Here is a 16,857-nt window from a genome sequence, read left to right as displayed (position 1 = left end):
TCTATTTTCTGTACAGTCTCCCATCTAGTGGCTGTAGGCAGCAATAAGGTCCCTCCTGAGCTCTCTCCCAGGCTGAGCAAGCCCAACTCTCAGACTCTCCTCATATATCAAGTGCTCCAGCCCCAACACCTTGGTGGCCTTGCCCTGGACTCCCTCCGTGCCTTTCCTGCACACTGGGAAGCTCAAAACTAGACACAGAACTCCAGATGTGGCCTCAGAGATGCTGATTAGAGCGGAATGATCACTTCCTTCATCATGCTGCCTTGGGTCTTACTAAACGCAGCCCAGCATCTGGTTAGACTTTTTTTGCTGCTTGGGCACACACAGAACTCATGAAGGTTTAAGCAATTTTTACACTTTCTAGTGCATCAGCGTTACCCCATGGTCCACATTGTTGACAGCACATAACTTTAAACAGTCTTTTCATACCCATGGTATATCTGTAGAGGGCCCAATGCCGCAGGTCTCCAAGTTGCACATACTAGTGGAATGCAAACACACACAATGAAAGGTTGATGTGGATAAAAGACTAGGTCAGGTAAGGTCCAGTGTTGATGGACTAGGTCATTTATACTTATATATAAGATAGGTCAGACTTAGAAATATAGAAAAATATATTTGCTATTGAGTGAAAAGTGCATATTTCTCATACTTAACATATAAATGCAAATGAAAATGAGTTCCTACAATGTTGTCCTTTCCCTGCTGAACCTAATAGGGTGCCAGTTGCACTAATCATGATTATTTTTTTCCTGGAAGTTTATTTGTCAGGAACTGGAAAAAAATAATCGTTATTTCACAATAGGCAAATAAAAGCAAACAGAAGAAAGTTATCTTTAGCCTCAACTGTAGTATTAAGTATTTTTTATTTGGATGATGATTTACAGCCTGACTGAAAACTAACTGAAAAATGATAAAATTCAATGAGTTTAGAATCAGATCCTTGGAGGTAAAATTTTTATGCACTCCTAGTGATTAACATTATAGAGAAATAAGGAAATGGCTGTTAATCACTCTCCAAAAGACAGTGTTTAGACAGCTTTTTTGTTGTTGCAGAAAACAAATATACTCTCTAACATACTGTAATGAGCTGGCCAAGCTATTTTAAAATATCAGCTGTCTTTATGTGCAACAAAGTATTAAAAAAGGAGTCTCCTGACACATATTCTATATCCCTTGAGGTCTAATTTTCAGATTATTAGTTTTTTGGTTTTTTTTTTTCCTCCTCTTTTCCTTTAAAGACTCAGATTTCCAGGCCCTCTAGAGCATTCTGCTGCATTCTCTACCCTTTAAGAATAAGCTTAAAGGCTCACGGGCATTTCTGTATTTTCCTCTATTCCATAAAAAAGCGAAAATCTTTCAGCATACAAACTTTGTAGTTCTAACTTTTTCTAATACATTTAGAAATCTGTTCATTTATTAGGTTTTTTTTATTCACTTCAAAAACTGAAACCAGCCTTCCAGTACTTCTCACAAATTAGAATTAATTTTAAAAGTCTAACAGCATGACATAGTTTAAAATAAGAATTCTGATAGATATCCCACGTTAAGTAGAACAACAATAACACTCTGAAATATACATAAAATAAAAAAAGTAGTCTCCTGAGTGAATATATCCTATGGTGAAATTCATAGAGGTAAAGGAGATTTCACACACCATTTACGCCATAAAGTCATGTGTAGGGTTCTGCTACCAGAGGAGGTGCACAAAAATGCCAATGAACACTCCAAAATGCCGCAGAATCAGTTTCAGCTCCAGCCCTGCTTTGGGAACGAGCTGATCCTAGTCCAACAGTGCCCCAGGGAATGTCTGCAGCTGTGTGTTCCTATGGAAATAGAAGATCCTAGAGAATGAGAAGCTCTGAAAACAACCCTCAAAGCAGCAGGACAGCACAGAGATGGCGATGAAGCAAACATGCTCCTGAAGATTGATTCTGAAAGTGTGAACACTAGCTTCCAACTTACTGGCACCATACTTGCATTCTGGACTAGCAAACTCCTCCCTTTAAGCACACAGAATATTAAAATGGAAAATATTTAGCTCCACATGCAAAATCTATGATGTTCTTCAACCATACATTATCTGAAGATGTGCTACATGGGTCTTTTCATGTATATGTCACTAATAGGAAACTTCTTCACTTCTCTGTAGAACTTGAAGTACACTGTCCAAAAGATTGTGGACTTCACCTTACCTACAGCTTACACTTCTGATACAAACTATATGGACAGACACAAATGTCTGTGGCTGTAACTACAAGTTTTCTTTCAATGTGGGCATATTTAGAGTACACTGATTCATACCCCTTAATACAGAACTACAAATTTTAATTTGGCAATTACAGTGTCTTCTGTAAGAACAGGATATAAATTTGGAAAACTATATTTTTATTTCCACAAAAATTTATGTTGGAACACAGTTTGGACAGAAAACTTGCCATTCTTCTGATCTATCAGAATATTAGTTGTAAGGCTGCATACAAAAATGCATTTATAATTATAAAGTTGTATACTAAATTGCATGGTATGTAACCATGGGAAAAGACAGGTAAAAAAAATCCTCAAACATGGGGAATGTCAGTTAATCCCACTCTTTCATCTGAAGTCTGCTAATTGCACCGTTTGTAAACCAATATTTTTCCTTAACAGCTATTTTACCATCATCAGCTACACAAGATCCTCAGCTATTAAAAAATCAATTAAGTAACTAATAGTGAAAACAATCTCTTCATTGCAATTTTGTTTACTTCCCCAACTGACAGAAGATCAAATCTACTTTTTGAACAGTGACAAATTAATTGAGTAGAAATAAATTATCTTCATCTTTTTGGACAACTACTTCAGGATGACACACATGATTGCCTAAAAGTATCTTTTCCTCTTCTTTGCTTTAAAAGTCTCAGTAACTAGCTTGGCTGTATCTCTTATTTTATACAAATGTTTTTTTCAGAATTATCTCCTTCACTGCACTAGCAGTGCAGACTCAACCTATGCTGTTAGAACCAATGAGTAAAAGTAGGCACTGAAAATTGTTAGTACTCAATTTCATTAGTAATATTATTTATTATTATATTACTCTTTACTAAATAAAATCTATTTTCATCCAGTACAACTGAAAGTCATGGTTTCAATAATATATTGTACAAAAATTTTGGATAGACAGCACAGCTTGTCAAAATCCATGGGCAGAATTCAAAATTTAAGGAGATTATAGTATTTGATCCCTTTGAATGGCATTGTTAACTATCTTCAAGCTTTGCACAGCCCCCATGTTTCACTGCTTTTAGTAGAAATCTATTCCTGCTGAAAACCTTCCTCAAAATACAATGACGCCAAAGCAGAGTTTCTGAGGATCAAATCCTGCAAAACATCAGTCTTCACACAGATGAATAAAATATAATAATAAAAACATGTATGACACTAACGTTAATATTAGATTTCTTTACTACACACTTTTTAGTGTCATTTAGTTTAATTATATAGAATTTAACAAGATATATACAACCACAGATGACCGTATACCACTCATTTGACAAAAAGATCAACTATAGATGTTTGAAATTAATAGCCATTATGCTACTCTCTCAGTGTGCTCCTTTTACTACATAGTATGTGGATCACTGAGGAGAATTTAGGTTGCATTATTTCTTTCACAAAAGGGAAGCTGACACTAAAACAAGCCTTTTTTAGAACAGTTGTCTTTTTTGTTTTGTTTTGTTCCATAATTAACCTTTGTACATGCTATTCACACAAGAGTACCAATTCACTGCGATCACCTCCAAGCAAAGTTCGAGTGGGCGCTAATGATGTCTTAAACTTTGATGGAGAAAAAACATGGGAGAGTTAGTAGCTGTGATCTTGTGACACAGTCAGATTGAAACGAACTTAACCAAAATGCCCTCAGAGACTTGGCTTTAACATTACACGCTGCAGTGAAAGAAAGAACAACTCAAGGTCATTTATTCTTACCTGGGGGATTTGGAAAATGCCCTGTTACATATGTTGCTAGGATATGGGATTTTTTCTGCTTTTAAAATATTTGCTTTGACATTTCAATCTCTTATTAGAAACGTTGCTCTTTGTTTTGAAAGAAATATGAAATGGAAACAAAACCCCAGAACAGTAAGAGCTTAGTAGCACGCCATTGGGACTAGCAATTTTGAAGTGTCCTAAATTCTGGGTGAGCAACTAGAGATGCATTATAATAAACCATCTTTCACAGAGCATGTATCTTTAGAATGATGAATTTTTATAAGGGAAGCAGTCGTCTGTGTTAAGATTGTATTTTACAAGTCAAAAAACTGATTAAAAAAAAAAGTCAATCGACTTCGAACTCATACTAAAGCTTACTGGGATCCCTGTAGAGAAGCAACAAATTCTCCAAATAGAGCACAATGTAATACTGTGACTTTCAGTGACTTTTAAATCACAACCACAGGAGAGGTATGACTATGATCTTTTACAGAATATACAGATCTGAGGAGGTAAACACTACTTTTGGATTTCCAACTGAGATCATATCTGGCCTGACTTTTCAGAATAGTCAAGTACCCACGTGTCCAATTTCATCAGCTCACGTACTGCTGCAGACACTCTACACATTAGAAAGCAGAGGGGTTTATTGAGAAACCTAAAATTCTTATTCAGTTTTGAAAATTCTGTCTGCTAAACTCACCTAATAATCCAGTGACAGATTTAGGAGCAGAATCAAAATTTCATGTCATTCACTGCCATGTATTAAGTGATATTAAGATTATCATTAGAGAAGAGGGAGCCAGTTAACAGAACTGCAGTCTATATTTAGACATTGATTCTTCCATTTCATCAGAGAATATATTAAATGTCACATTCTGTTGCACAGCCAATTAGAGAGGTAAGCACAACAAAAAAGAGTTTTCCTGCTGGTTTTGTTACCAGCACAGTATGGGATCAAAAAAAGAGACAAGGCTACCCAGCCAGGAACATAAGTGAGAGGAAGACTGTAATAGTTGTGGCTTAACCAGCTGAAATATTTTAGCCTTGAGTTAAGATGAAATGCAGATATAAGCCAGCTCATTTTAAAATGTGTAACATCAACTGAAATTCTCAAGAGTTGATAATTTGATCTCATATTTAAGTAAAAGAGACCTACAGAAGGAAGCAAGCTATGAATTTTGCCTGCCACAATAATATGCTAAAATGAGGCATAAGTAAAAAAAAAAAACCCATAATTCTGAACCAAGTGTTTGACAACATAAAATTTTTAAAACAAAACAATTCTGAAAAAGATGAAAAGATAACGTACAAACAAGTCTTCTTTGGCCCTCAACCTCTTCAAATGACATAACAGCTATTTTAATCTTGTGTCCTGTCTAGGTGATACTGCAACTATCATTTATTATTAAAATATACCCATGCCATTTCAAAGATATTTTAATTAAAAAAAACACTATATAATTCTACACAGTAAATATTGTCATCATTAATCAAGATGAAACAAATATTTTAGTAATCTAGAAGGTAAAGCAAATCAAAAGTCTCAGAAACTGAAAGTTTAAACCACTGGTAAAAAATAAATAAATAAAGGAAATATAAGAAAACAAGCAGAATGAATCCTATGAGACATCTGCATATTTTAATATAGATGTTCTTATAAAAATGCTTAGTACAGATAGTAGGCAAAATGTGTCCATTGTTTCTCCCTCTCTTTTTAATTTAAGCAAAGAGAAAGAATGTCAATATCTTCCCTACAATAAATCAATTTTTTTTATTAGGAGGAGGAGGAAGAGGAGAATGTTGTAATAGAGTCCTAAACTCAGTTTAGAACTGAACTGAATGGAAATTTAACACTGAAAAGTTTTGCACAGGCAAGCCAAATCTTTTATATTGACCAATGTCAAATCTAGAAGGCAGATAATTACTTTCAAGCTGTATAATACCAAATTACTTTTATTGCTCCCGAGTAGCTAAAGTTTAGCCTTTTTTTTCCCCACCCTTGTACATATATTTCCATATTCTTCTGTGTTTTCAAAGATAAGCAACACTGATGCAGTTTTCTTGACACAACACTTGCATTAATGAGCTGTTCTTTTCTTTAGGACAACTGAGGAGATTTTCATAACCCAACAGTAGCAGAATATAAGCCTCTCAAAGTTATTACATAAGCAACATAAGAAAATGTATGAAACAGGGTATCTTTCCTCGTGGCAACCTGGAGCTTACTATGCAATTCCTTCTTTCTCATGAGGTTTATATTTCAACCATTGGCTTGCATACTCTTCCAATGCAATCAGCAGAAGCAATAGAAAGATAAAGAGATCTGTCTTAAATAACAGAGAAATTATTAATTACTTTTTTATTTTCCTTAATTATCTTAACATTTAATCCAATAATTTTGTTTATGGAATAAAGTAGCTTAAGTAACAACTGCATGTATTGCAGCCTATCATCTCTCCTGTGTTCCTTGTTAAAATGATTTAATACAGAATAAAGATGATGAGGCTTTCAACTCGAAAAATCAGTGTTTCTCATACCTTTTGTTTGATGATCATGTCGTTGATATCATCAAGGTCACCTACTATCACTCTTTGAGATTTTATCTCTCGATCCAGTCGAGAAAGCCAGTCAGTGAGTTCTGCCCATGCCTTATTGAAGTCAGCCAAGGCTGGAACCTCCAAAAGCACAGAAGATGGCATTTCTGGTTTGAAGGTGGTGGTTTCCTTGGTTACCCTGGTTTGTGTATCCACAGCAACAGTTTCACCAGAAGTTACTGAAAGAAAAAAATGCTAAAATTACTGAATAAATGAACTATGATAAATGTTTATTTCAGTAACAGAATTTATGCAGTAGAAAGGGTAACACATAAGCTCATTTCTTGATGTTATGTCTACTGGAAATATGAAAATTAAAAGAATATATTAATTTTTCCACAGTGTTTCTATTATAGCGTATGCTTAACATTCAGCATTTTCAGCATATTCAAATTTAACCCTAAAAAGACCAGTGCAACCTAGTGACACTAGCAAAGATCTCAGTGTAATAAGAACCTCCCATTCAAGGTCACTGAAGTAGTGCTATACACGAGTCATCTTCCAAAATCTAGTAGCGCGATCAGCTCTGCCGAGGCTAGAGGCAGATTGAAAAAAAAAGTTGGTTGGAATATCCAGTGTATCACAGCATGACCATGTATCTAGAAACAAGTTTCCTCCATAGTCTCCAGTCACTCTGCAGCTGTGAATTTGTCTCGCCAACAGTCTTCTCACTGTTACCACCAGGTATTTCCCATAGACTCTGTGACAAATGTGGGAATTCACAGAACAAGAAATTCAGCCTTGGATGATTCTTGATTTTTCCTCCTGATAACTTGAAAATACTATGTGCTGTTATTTGGATATTTGTGGAATTTTTTCCTTTGATTTGGAGAAAATGGAGAGATCTTCTCCTTTCTGTCCTTTCTTTGCTCTGCTATCTGTGTTTAAAGAATCTGTTCATTTATTGCTTGGATTGAGGGAGTACCCAATACCGAAGCATAGCATCTTTCTCTGCAGTCAAAAATGATGTGAGGTGCCACAGAGAGCTACCATTGGACAAAGAGACACATAACATGCAATAATTCAGAATTTCAAGACTGATTTTTACTTCTTGATTTTTGTTATTTACAAATCGATGGCTATAAACTGTTGGGCTACTTTTGCCCTCCATTTCATCATGCAAAAGCAATTCATTATGCACAATATTATGGCAGCTGAAGCTACATTGACTTGTATTTGGTCATTTTTTTCTCATTTTCTAAAAAGTCCAGCCAAACAAGAAAAACACTAAAATAGGGAAAACCCAAGAACACATAGCATTGCTTCACTGAGGTGCTAAAACACAAGAAAAGAGTCTAAACACCTGCTCTTTAGAGTTGCTGCAGAATGTCTATGTGAATCAACTGCCTAAACAACCCAATAGCTAAACCAGGAAAGCTGAAAGCTGTATGGCATGTGCCCTGCATTTTCTAACATTGAACTGCAAAATACGGTTATTGAAAACCAAAGATAAATTTCTAAAGGATCCAGATATTTGTTTGCATTTTTCCTAGTCTTTTTACAAAGTAGAGAAAACCCATTTCCTGCACTCTTCCTGTGGGGTAGCTTGTCTTTTAACAGGAAAAAAAGAAACCAAAAACCAAAAAACAGGGTTACTCCATGCACAGTAAGGGTTTTTTTGCTTTCTTGTACTTCTGAGAGTTCGATGGCTTTCCCTGTTGGCATTCATGCTGTTTCAGCAAACTCTCTCTGAATTCTGAAAACTGAAGTAGCAGGTGAGGGTTCAACAGTTTGGCCATAAACCCACTTGAAACATTAAAACAATCAGTAACATTAACTGATCTTGCCAAGGAATTTAGCAGCTATTTTTCACTAATGAGAAAGGTTTTAAGTTACTTCACTGGGGAATCAGTGACCCTCTTCAGCACTGCAGAAAGAGAAAAAGCTGTGCACAAGCATCTAAATGAATGTCACTGCAAAAGCACCGTAAGATGCTGTCAGCATTAAAAAAACTGTATGATTGCAAACCATTTACCAAATCAACTAACATACACATTATTTATCTAGCCTGAATAAATGGAATATTATACCAAAAGTGACTCCTGCAAATGATGATTTTTAATGACATACGCTGCAATTAAACATATTTATCCACCCATCCATATCATTATTGCATTTCTGAAGTGCAATCCTTGTACTTTTCCTTACTCTACTATCACATACCCGTGGATAACTATGAAGTAAATTAATTATTGTAAAAGGCTGTTCTAACACAGCAAGTTTTTAATTAAAATCACACAAATGGATGAGAAAATAGATATATCTTTTTCTAACATGGAAAGAAGTTTGTAAGGGGCTTTTTGTAACATCACACTGTTTGCTATAACAGAGTATCTTGTACAGTTAAAGATTAGCAGGTTTTAATATCAAAAGCAAAACAGATAACTCTAAAGGATCTCTTTCACCCTTTTATTTCATTTTTCATATTTTTACACACAGACGTGAGTAATTAATAATGCTAATCTGTACTCATTGAGTTTTCTTTCATCTCTTTGAAATTACTCCAGGTATCTTCTGCCCTTTTCTACTTCTTTTTATCTAAATAATGCAAATGAAACAGAGATCAGCTCTACCTCAGTACTGGTGAGGCCACACCTGGAATACTGTGTTCAGTTCTGGGCTCCCCAGCACAAGACAGCTATAGAGCTACTGCAGACAGTCTACTGAAGGGCCACAAAGATGACTAAGGAACTGAAGCAGCTCTCACATGAGGAAAGCCTGAGAGGGCAGGGACTGTTCAGTCCAGAAAAGAGAAGACTCAGGGGAGTTCTCATCAACGTCTATAAACATCTGAAGGGACGGTACAAAGAAGATGGAGCTAGGCTCCTTCCATTGGTTCTCCGTGACAAGACGCACTGTGCATAAACTGAAACACAGGAGGTTCCCTCTGAATATCAGGAAACGCTTTTTGACTGTGAGGGTGGCTGAGACCTGGCACAGGTTGCCCGAAGAAGTTGTGGAGTATCCCTCCGTGGAGATACTCAAAAGCCGCCTGGACATGATGAACCTGGTGAGCCTCCTCTAGGTCCTCCCCGCCATGGGGCTGGGCCACATGACCTCCAGAGGTCTCTTCCAACCTGAATCACTATGTGATGCTGTGATTAGTTATCCCACATGACTCCTGATGTAGGAGAGTTTTTACCGGTACTTTTCAATTCTTATATTCCACTTTGCTCATAGCTGTTAGCCCAAGATAACACGGAGGGTATTCAGTGATCACAAAGCAATGTACTGAACCTATCATTCACTAATGGACACAATTGGCTGAATTTATGGCCTTTAGGAGATGACTCAGCTCTCTAAGGTAGTATCTAGAGCAACAAGTTCTAACTCACAGTTCAAAGTCTGAATATTTGGATTCATGCCCCCTCCACCCAGCCCTCACTCCCTGTTTTGAAGGAGATGGGAAACAGGTGTTTAAATAGTGAATTGTGCTTAGCACCCCAAAGTTTCCTCCTGTGCTGTCTAGAGAGCAGCACAACGTTATTAGGTGCTGCACCTTCACAGTTTGGCAGTAGCAGCCATCATCTCTCCAATCCCTCTCCTCAAAGTAGGAATACATCATAGCTTTCCTTTGGCTGTCAGCAGGTGAAGGAGTGAGTTTGACATCTACTGCTGCAGGGAGGAGAAAAGGGGAGGAAAAATCAACTTCTTCCACAGAGTGGCAGATCACGAATAGCTCAAAAAAATGGATGGGGCCCACACAGTTGACTAATCCAGGCCATCAAATAAAGGTAACTTTTAAAACAAAGCCACATCAAGCAGGAATAGCAAGGAAGGGGGAATACTGTATTAAGATTTGCAGGGCAATAAGGAAGCAAACTACATAATGTTCTTTTAAGACAAAAGGAACTTAGAATACAGTTACTTTTTATATATGTACAAACAAGAACTATTTTATTCGTAGATTCATTTGCTATTTTGTTCACTTGCTAATGTACATTGAAGTTAGAAAAGAATGTCAACAATAAAAAAATGTGTAGTTACTTAGTTTAACTGAGTTGGCACTTAGAGCTTACAAACTTCAGTGGTCTGAAATAACTCCCAGAAAAATCGCTGAGAAAATATTAGTCATCACTTTCTCTGTCTTCATTGCTCTCTTCAGAAAGTATGGTGAATTCAGAAAGAGTCACAGAATAATCATTAATATCCTCTGAATTATACACAGTGTTTTTCTGTCAATATAGTAATTGGATTTAATGGGAATGCCTTGGCTATACTCTTTTAATGTTTACAATCAGAAGGCTATTTTATTTTTCATCTTTGTTCAGTAGCAGGAAAAAATGACAGAGAAGTCTTTGAGCATGTCGGTCCCTGATGACCTTTCAGGTCATTTAATTTCCTGAAGAACAAACTAATGAGCAAGAATCAGCTTCAACTAGAAATAAATAATGAAAACAAAATATAGCATAGTTTTCTACAGATTTCAAAACGTTTTGTTTTAACTTTGTCCTTAAAAGCTTTCTGTGCTTGATGTGGTTTTATGTCTTCCTGTCTCCAAGCTGGATATTAAAAATCTGACATCTAGAGAAAATTATATACCAACGACATAAATTCACAGAATTGTCTATATTGTCTCACCCCTGGATAGGAATTCAACTCCACAGATCAGTCACGGTTTCCTGTAACAATTCCGAAATGCCATCTCAATTCACCCTCTCCTCACATGAACTCCCTAGTACTGTAGGTCAAAGTGATTCAGAACAACCTGATTCAGAACCTCACTATTTGCAGTGAGGTATTCCATATCATGGTCAAGACACATGCAATTACTGAAAAACATAGACAAGTGTTCCATTCCAGAACTTTACCAAGGCAGTTAAGCGTGAAAAGTATGTGTAAGTGTTGACTTCCAGTCTTTACCAAGGGATGGATACTTAGGTCCACATCCATCTGGCCTAAAGTTCATGTAAAGGCCTTGTATTTCCTCTGTGACTTCAGAGATTCTTAGACAACAGAAAAACAGTTGCTTAGTCTGGCATTCACATAGGTTAACAGATGTTGTCTTATCTCAGAGGTAATTTCTATTCTTAGCAGTACTTCAGGTAAATTGAAGAAAAACTTTCTCAACTGGCATTCTACAGAGCTTCCGTAAGTAGACTCAGGGTGTCTGAGAATAATAGGAACATGTCGTGAAATTGAAATTCAGATATTAAATGCAGAAATAAGAAAAGCAGAATGAAGCCAACTGCAGGAAAGCACTTCCCCCCGCCGCCCCTTCTTTTATTCTGCCTATTTCAGTGCTGTGTTTCAAGAGATGGTCATTCTGACAACTTAGAACAAATTAAACTCCTTATTTAGGTACTGAACAGGAACAGAATAGACAGGAAGAATAACAACACTCTCAAAAGCTTCGAACCTCTTCCAACACCTCCTTTCAAGACAACGTCCTTAAGCAGAATGGACTCAGTTCACAGGAACGTTTCTAACCATCCTTCTGAATGTTTTAAGTAGTGTTGGAGTTTTAATTATGTCAGGTAACTCTATCTACCAGGTCAAAGCTTTTTGACAAAGAAGAAATAACATTGGAACTGGATGCAGGTTTTAATTCAATTTGCATGTCTAGCTTGGGGATTTAGTTCCATAGTTAGCAGTACCAATTAAGGCTCACACCAACCTTAAATTCTTTATACAATGAGTAACAGTAACATACACTCGCTAAACTTAATTTCTGTTTTAGTCAAGGAAATCCATCTGAGTTTTACTCACTCTAGGGAAAATAGAGAAAGAATATCCGTACTCTGTGGCATATGCACAGACAACACTACTCAATGGATTTGTTATTTTAACACAAGCAACATTGCCTTCTCTAGCGATAAACCAAATGAGCATTCCCTCCATGGGTAAACCAGCAGTTCACTGATTTGCCTGGCACACCAGGCAGGCTTTGCTTATTTCAGGGGAAGCCTCAGTTTCATCTTAACAACACTTTAGCCTTGTGAACTTGATTGGGAACAACTAGACTCCACAATAGCACACAGATGAAGATCTATCACTGACCAAAACGTATATTTTCCTCTTATGCTGTGTCAGTGCAACTGATTACTTCAGGGTTCGAGCATCCATGCTCATATTCTTAAACTCCAAGCAGACTTTCCTGAGAGAGATCTGGGAAGACAGTTCTGAGACTGATTTATTCCTTAGACTTGTCCCAGTGATAAATGAATAGTCTCATCTCTCTCTACCCTTGAAAGTTAAGGAAATAAAGTTAAGAGTACATTAAGTTCTCCCATGCAGTACAATCCTGCCATGCGAGGTGCTTCACTGCCAATAACAGTTCTTGCACAGGGGGCTACAGCTACCTGCCAGGTGTTCTGGGTCACAAAGGAGTTCTGAAAGAAAAGTAATAGAATAAAAGTGGGCAATGCAGCTCTGATATTAACTAAAACAAATAATAGCAATTCATTACAGAGAATCCAAAACCCAACTATGAAATGTGAAAGGAAGGATGGGGGTTTTGTGGTGATCTGAACTCAGAATAAAGTTTTCATGTTGATCAAAAAATTATTGCCAACAAAATTCCACCCACGGCTCTAAATATGGAAAATATGCATCCTTAGAGCATTGTATCTCTAAGCTAACATTTTCTTAAGATTTAAAGACAAAAAAGTATGTTTCAAAGTGAGTCTTTTTCTGTTTGAATAAAACACCAATGTGAGATTTACCAGTGTCTGATTGTCTTAGCCTTGAATACTTAGGAAAAACAATTCCTGGAAAAAATGACTTAGTAACTGCATCATGGATATTTCATAGATAGTAATTTTTATAGAGTATAAACGGGTAACAGTTAGTACTTGATTTCATGAACACTTAGGGAACATTCACATTATGTCCTATTGTCATCAATTTAAAAAACAAGTTAAGGGCCTGAAACTTCCTTTATATTCAAGAAGGTCTTAATGATTCCTAATGAGTCATTATGGATTATATATAATTTAGATTAATACATCTTAAAAAAAAAAAATGATGATGACAGTTTACAGGATTATTAGTTACAGTTTAGATCTAAAACAGTCTGTGCAGTGGGATCAAGAGATGGACCAAAACTAAAGACCCCATAGTTCTTAGAGATTCAAAATAAAATGGAAAGTCAAGGTTAAAAATTGTTAGGAGAAAAGAAAAACACTTACAAGTGAATGTGTTCTGCTATATTTGAAAAATAACCATAAAAGTTACGGTTTCTAATATGTTACTATTATTAGCTTAATAAATAGCATCATAACTTTAAATTTATAGTAGGAAGTTAAGTGTCAGCTTTCTCAGGCTTATCTTTCTCTGTCATAGGAGAGATCTGGTAGAATTTTCTTGCTGTCCTCCTTTTCATATGTAGAAGCGTGACTAAGCTGTTTATGGTACAATGCATTTTTCCAAATTTCTCCAAACACAACAGAAAAACGTTTAGATATGTCTTTCACTCAGTGTAAAGAAAAGCTCTTGCTTTCACAAACACTGGATTGCAATGCGAATAAGAACATATGTCACTGTCTGTCAGAAAAAATAGGTAGACTCTAACAAACACTTAAGAATTTCAGTTATATAAATCATCTAAGTAGGCTTGCATGCATCATAACGTAAATAACATTAACGTGAAGTTAACTTAGCACTGCATAGCAAAAAGTTAAAATTATGACCTTTTGTTAAGAAGAGCTTCTGCAAATACTTTCTCTGTATGCAAGATACTTAAAAGTGTAATGTTAACAATTTATTTGATGAGAATATTGCCATCATAGGAGATAGTTCAAGGTAATTTCCATGTACAGAAGTTAAGAGTTTTAAAAACTTACCCTTTGTGGAAAAGAATCGGATCGGAGAATACTTCAGCAAACTAGGCATTCATAAGTCCATGGGCCCTGATGGGATGCATCTATGAGCGCTGGGGGAGCTGGCAGATGTCATTGCAAGGCCACTTTCTATAAATTTTGATGGATCATGGTGACTGGGAGAAGTACCCATAGACTGGAGGAAAGCAAGTATCACTTTTATCTTCTCGAAGGACAATATGGAGGACCCAGGGACCCACAAGCCAGTCAGCCTCACCTTGAACCCTGGGAAAGTGACGGAGTAACTAATCCTGGGAACCATTTACAGGTTCATGAAACACAAAAAAAGTGATCGGAAATAATCAGCATAGATTCACCAAGGGGAAGTTATGCTTGACCAAACTCATCACCTTCTACAATGAAACAGATGTCTTGGCAGATGCGGGTAGAACAGTAGATATTGTCTGCCTTGATTTCAGTAAGGCTTTCAACATTGTCTCACATAAGATTCTAGTAGAAAAGTTGAAGAAGTATGGGCTGGATGGGCACACAGCGAGCTGGATTGCAAACTGTCTGAATCACTAGGCCCACAGGGTGGTGATTAGGAGCATGAAGTCTAGTTGGAGGTCAGAGGTGTTCCCCAGGGGTCAATACTGTGTCCCATCTTATTTAACATCTTCCCTAAGGATCTGAATGATGGTACTGAGTGTACCCTCAGCAAGATTGCAGATGACACAAAGCTGGGAGGAGTGGCTGCATTAGGAGAAATGTTGCCAACAGGTGGAGAGAGGTGATCCTTCCCCTCTACTCAGCACCTGGAATACTGCGTTCAGTTCTGGGCTCCCCAGCACAAGACAGCTATAGAGCTACTGCAGACAGTCCACTGAAGGGCCACAAAGATGACTAAGGAACTGAAGCAGCTCTCACATGAGGAAAGCCTGAGAGGGCAGGGACTGTTCAGTCCAGAAAAGAGAAGACTCAGGGGAGTTCTCATCAATGTCTATAAACATCTGAAGGGAGGGTACAAAGAAGATGGAGCCAGGCTCTTTCCAGTGGTGCTCTGTGACAAGACAAGACGCACTGTGCACAAACTGAAACACAGGAGGTTCCCTCTGAATATCAGAAAATGCTTTTTGACTGTGAGGGTGGCTGAGCCCTGGCACAGGTTGCTCAAAGAGGTTGTGGAGTATCCCTCCTTGGAGACACTCAAAAGCAGCCTGGACATCATCCAGGGCAGCCTCCCCTAGGTCACCCTGCCTGAGCAGGGGGGTTGGGCCACATGACCTCCAGAGGTGCCTTCCAACCTCGACCATTCTGCAGTCCTTTAAAGCTATACTCTCACTTCCAAACAATCACTAAAAGCCAAACTGGAAATAATGTGAGGACTGGGAATACTTTGGGAATGAAGCATCTAAGATTGAAGATAATACACAGAACTAATCCTGGCACAATGTATGTAAACATTCAACTGACTGCTGTACATGTGGTGGAAAAAGCTTTAAGTCTGCAGTATCCTATCCTCATTAGACTAGGACTCAAGCAGGCACAAGTATTATAAAACCAAATGAAGACTGTAATCTATCTGTAAACTGATGTCGCATTAATAACTCTTGCTCTGCTTGGACCTATTGTTCTATTCAAACCTTTTTGAAAGATAAACTGCTTCAAAGTTCAGTCTCCTTTTAGAAATATAGCATGTCATGATATTCCCTGTGAAGCTTTCTTAGGCAAAGTTCAACATGATTGATAGGCCCACTAAAAACTGAAAAGCAAACAGCTAGGGTATATAAATGGATCTCTTTTAGTGAGTATAAGAATTAAGCAGACGATGAAACTAAAACAAGGTATCACAAGAACCTTTCATATACTAGCTACATGGTAGTTCTAGGTTCAATTTATAGCAGTATCACTGATTACAATACCAAGGCTAATTTAACTATCAATATATACTTACAAAGTTAGGTGAAAACAATATTCTGAAATTATGGTGTCATCACTGGATACTCATTACAATATTGAGATAATGCTTTAAAAATAGTCCAGATGGAAGGTAAAAAAACCAACCCAAAACAATCCACAAACCAAACAAAACCCAAGACCCAGTACTTTCAATTTAATGGTTAATATTTTAAAACTCCCTCTTCTAGAGATAAGCTTTCTTGTTCATGCAAACATGCTTGTGTTTGTTACTCTTTTCTGTTCAGTAGTTTAAAGATTTGCTGAACAAGTATCTGCAATATTGTCACCAATATTTCTGCTGCAGCAAAAATAATCATTTTTTGATACCACTGGTGGTGTTTTTTTTTTTACAAATGTAGAAGCTGATTCAAGTGATGAGATACCGGTACAATATAAACTGAAAGTATGTTAAGGCTAATATCTCTGTCTTACTTTAACAAAAGGAAAAATAATCAGAAATTATTGTGTTTGTTTCCCCCCCTCCCCAAACAATATTGTCTAATTTCTTAATTGTGATATGAAGTGCCAGAAAACCCACAATAGAGAAACAATTTCTTTCTGGCTTGGCT

General features: G+C 37.0%; 1 protein-coding gene across 8 annotated transcripts in view; it reads right to left on the bottom strand.

Annotated features, from left to right (window-relative positions):
• DMD (dystrophin) overlaps positions 1 to 16,857 on the bottom strand; it is a 1,292,219-nt gene that overhangs the window by 347,827 nt on the left and 927,535 nt on the right. For all 8 annotated transcript variants that reach the window (XM_074604145.1, XM_074604126.1, XM_074604154.1 and 5 more), the window contains one exon: positions 6,513 to 6,748. In XM_074604145.1, the coding sequence (XP_074460246.1) occupies positions 6,513 to 6,748 (236 nt within the window). The remainder of the gene's footprint in view (positions 1 to 6,512; positions 6,749 to 16,857) is intronic.

The sequence above is a fragment of the Larus michahellis genome, chromosome 1 (genome assembly GCF_964199755.1).
Source record: "Larus michahellis chromosome 1, bLarMic1.1, whole genome shotgun sequence".
In the NCBI taxonomy this organism is placed as follows: Eukaryota; Metazoa; Chordata; class Aves; order Charadriiformes; family Laridae; genus Larus; species Larus michahellis.
Note: the sequence above shows the minus strand (reverse complement) of the source record. Positions and strands in the feature narration are given on the sequence as shown.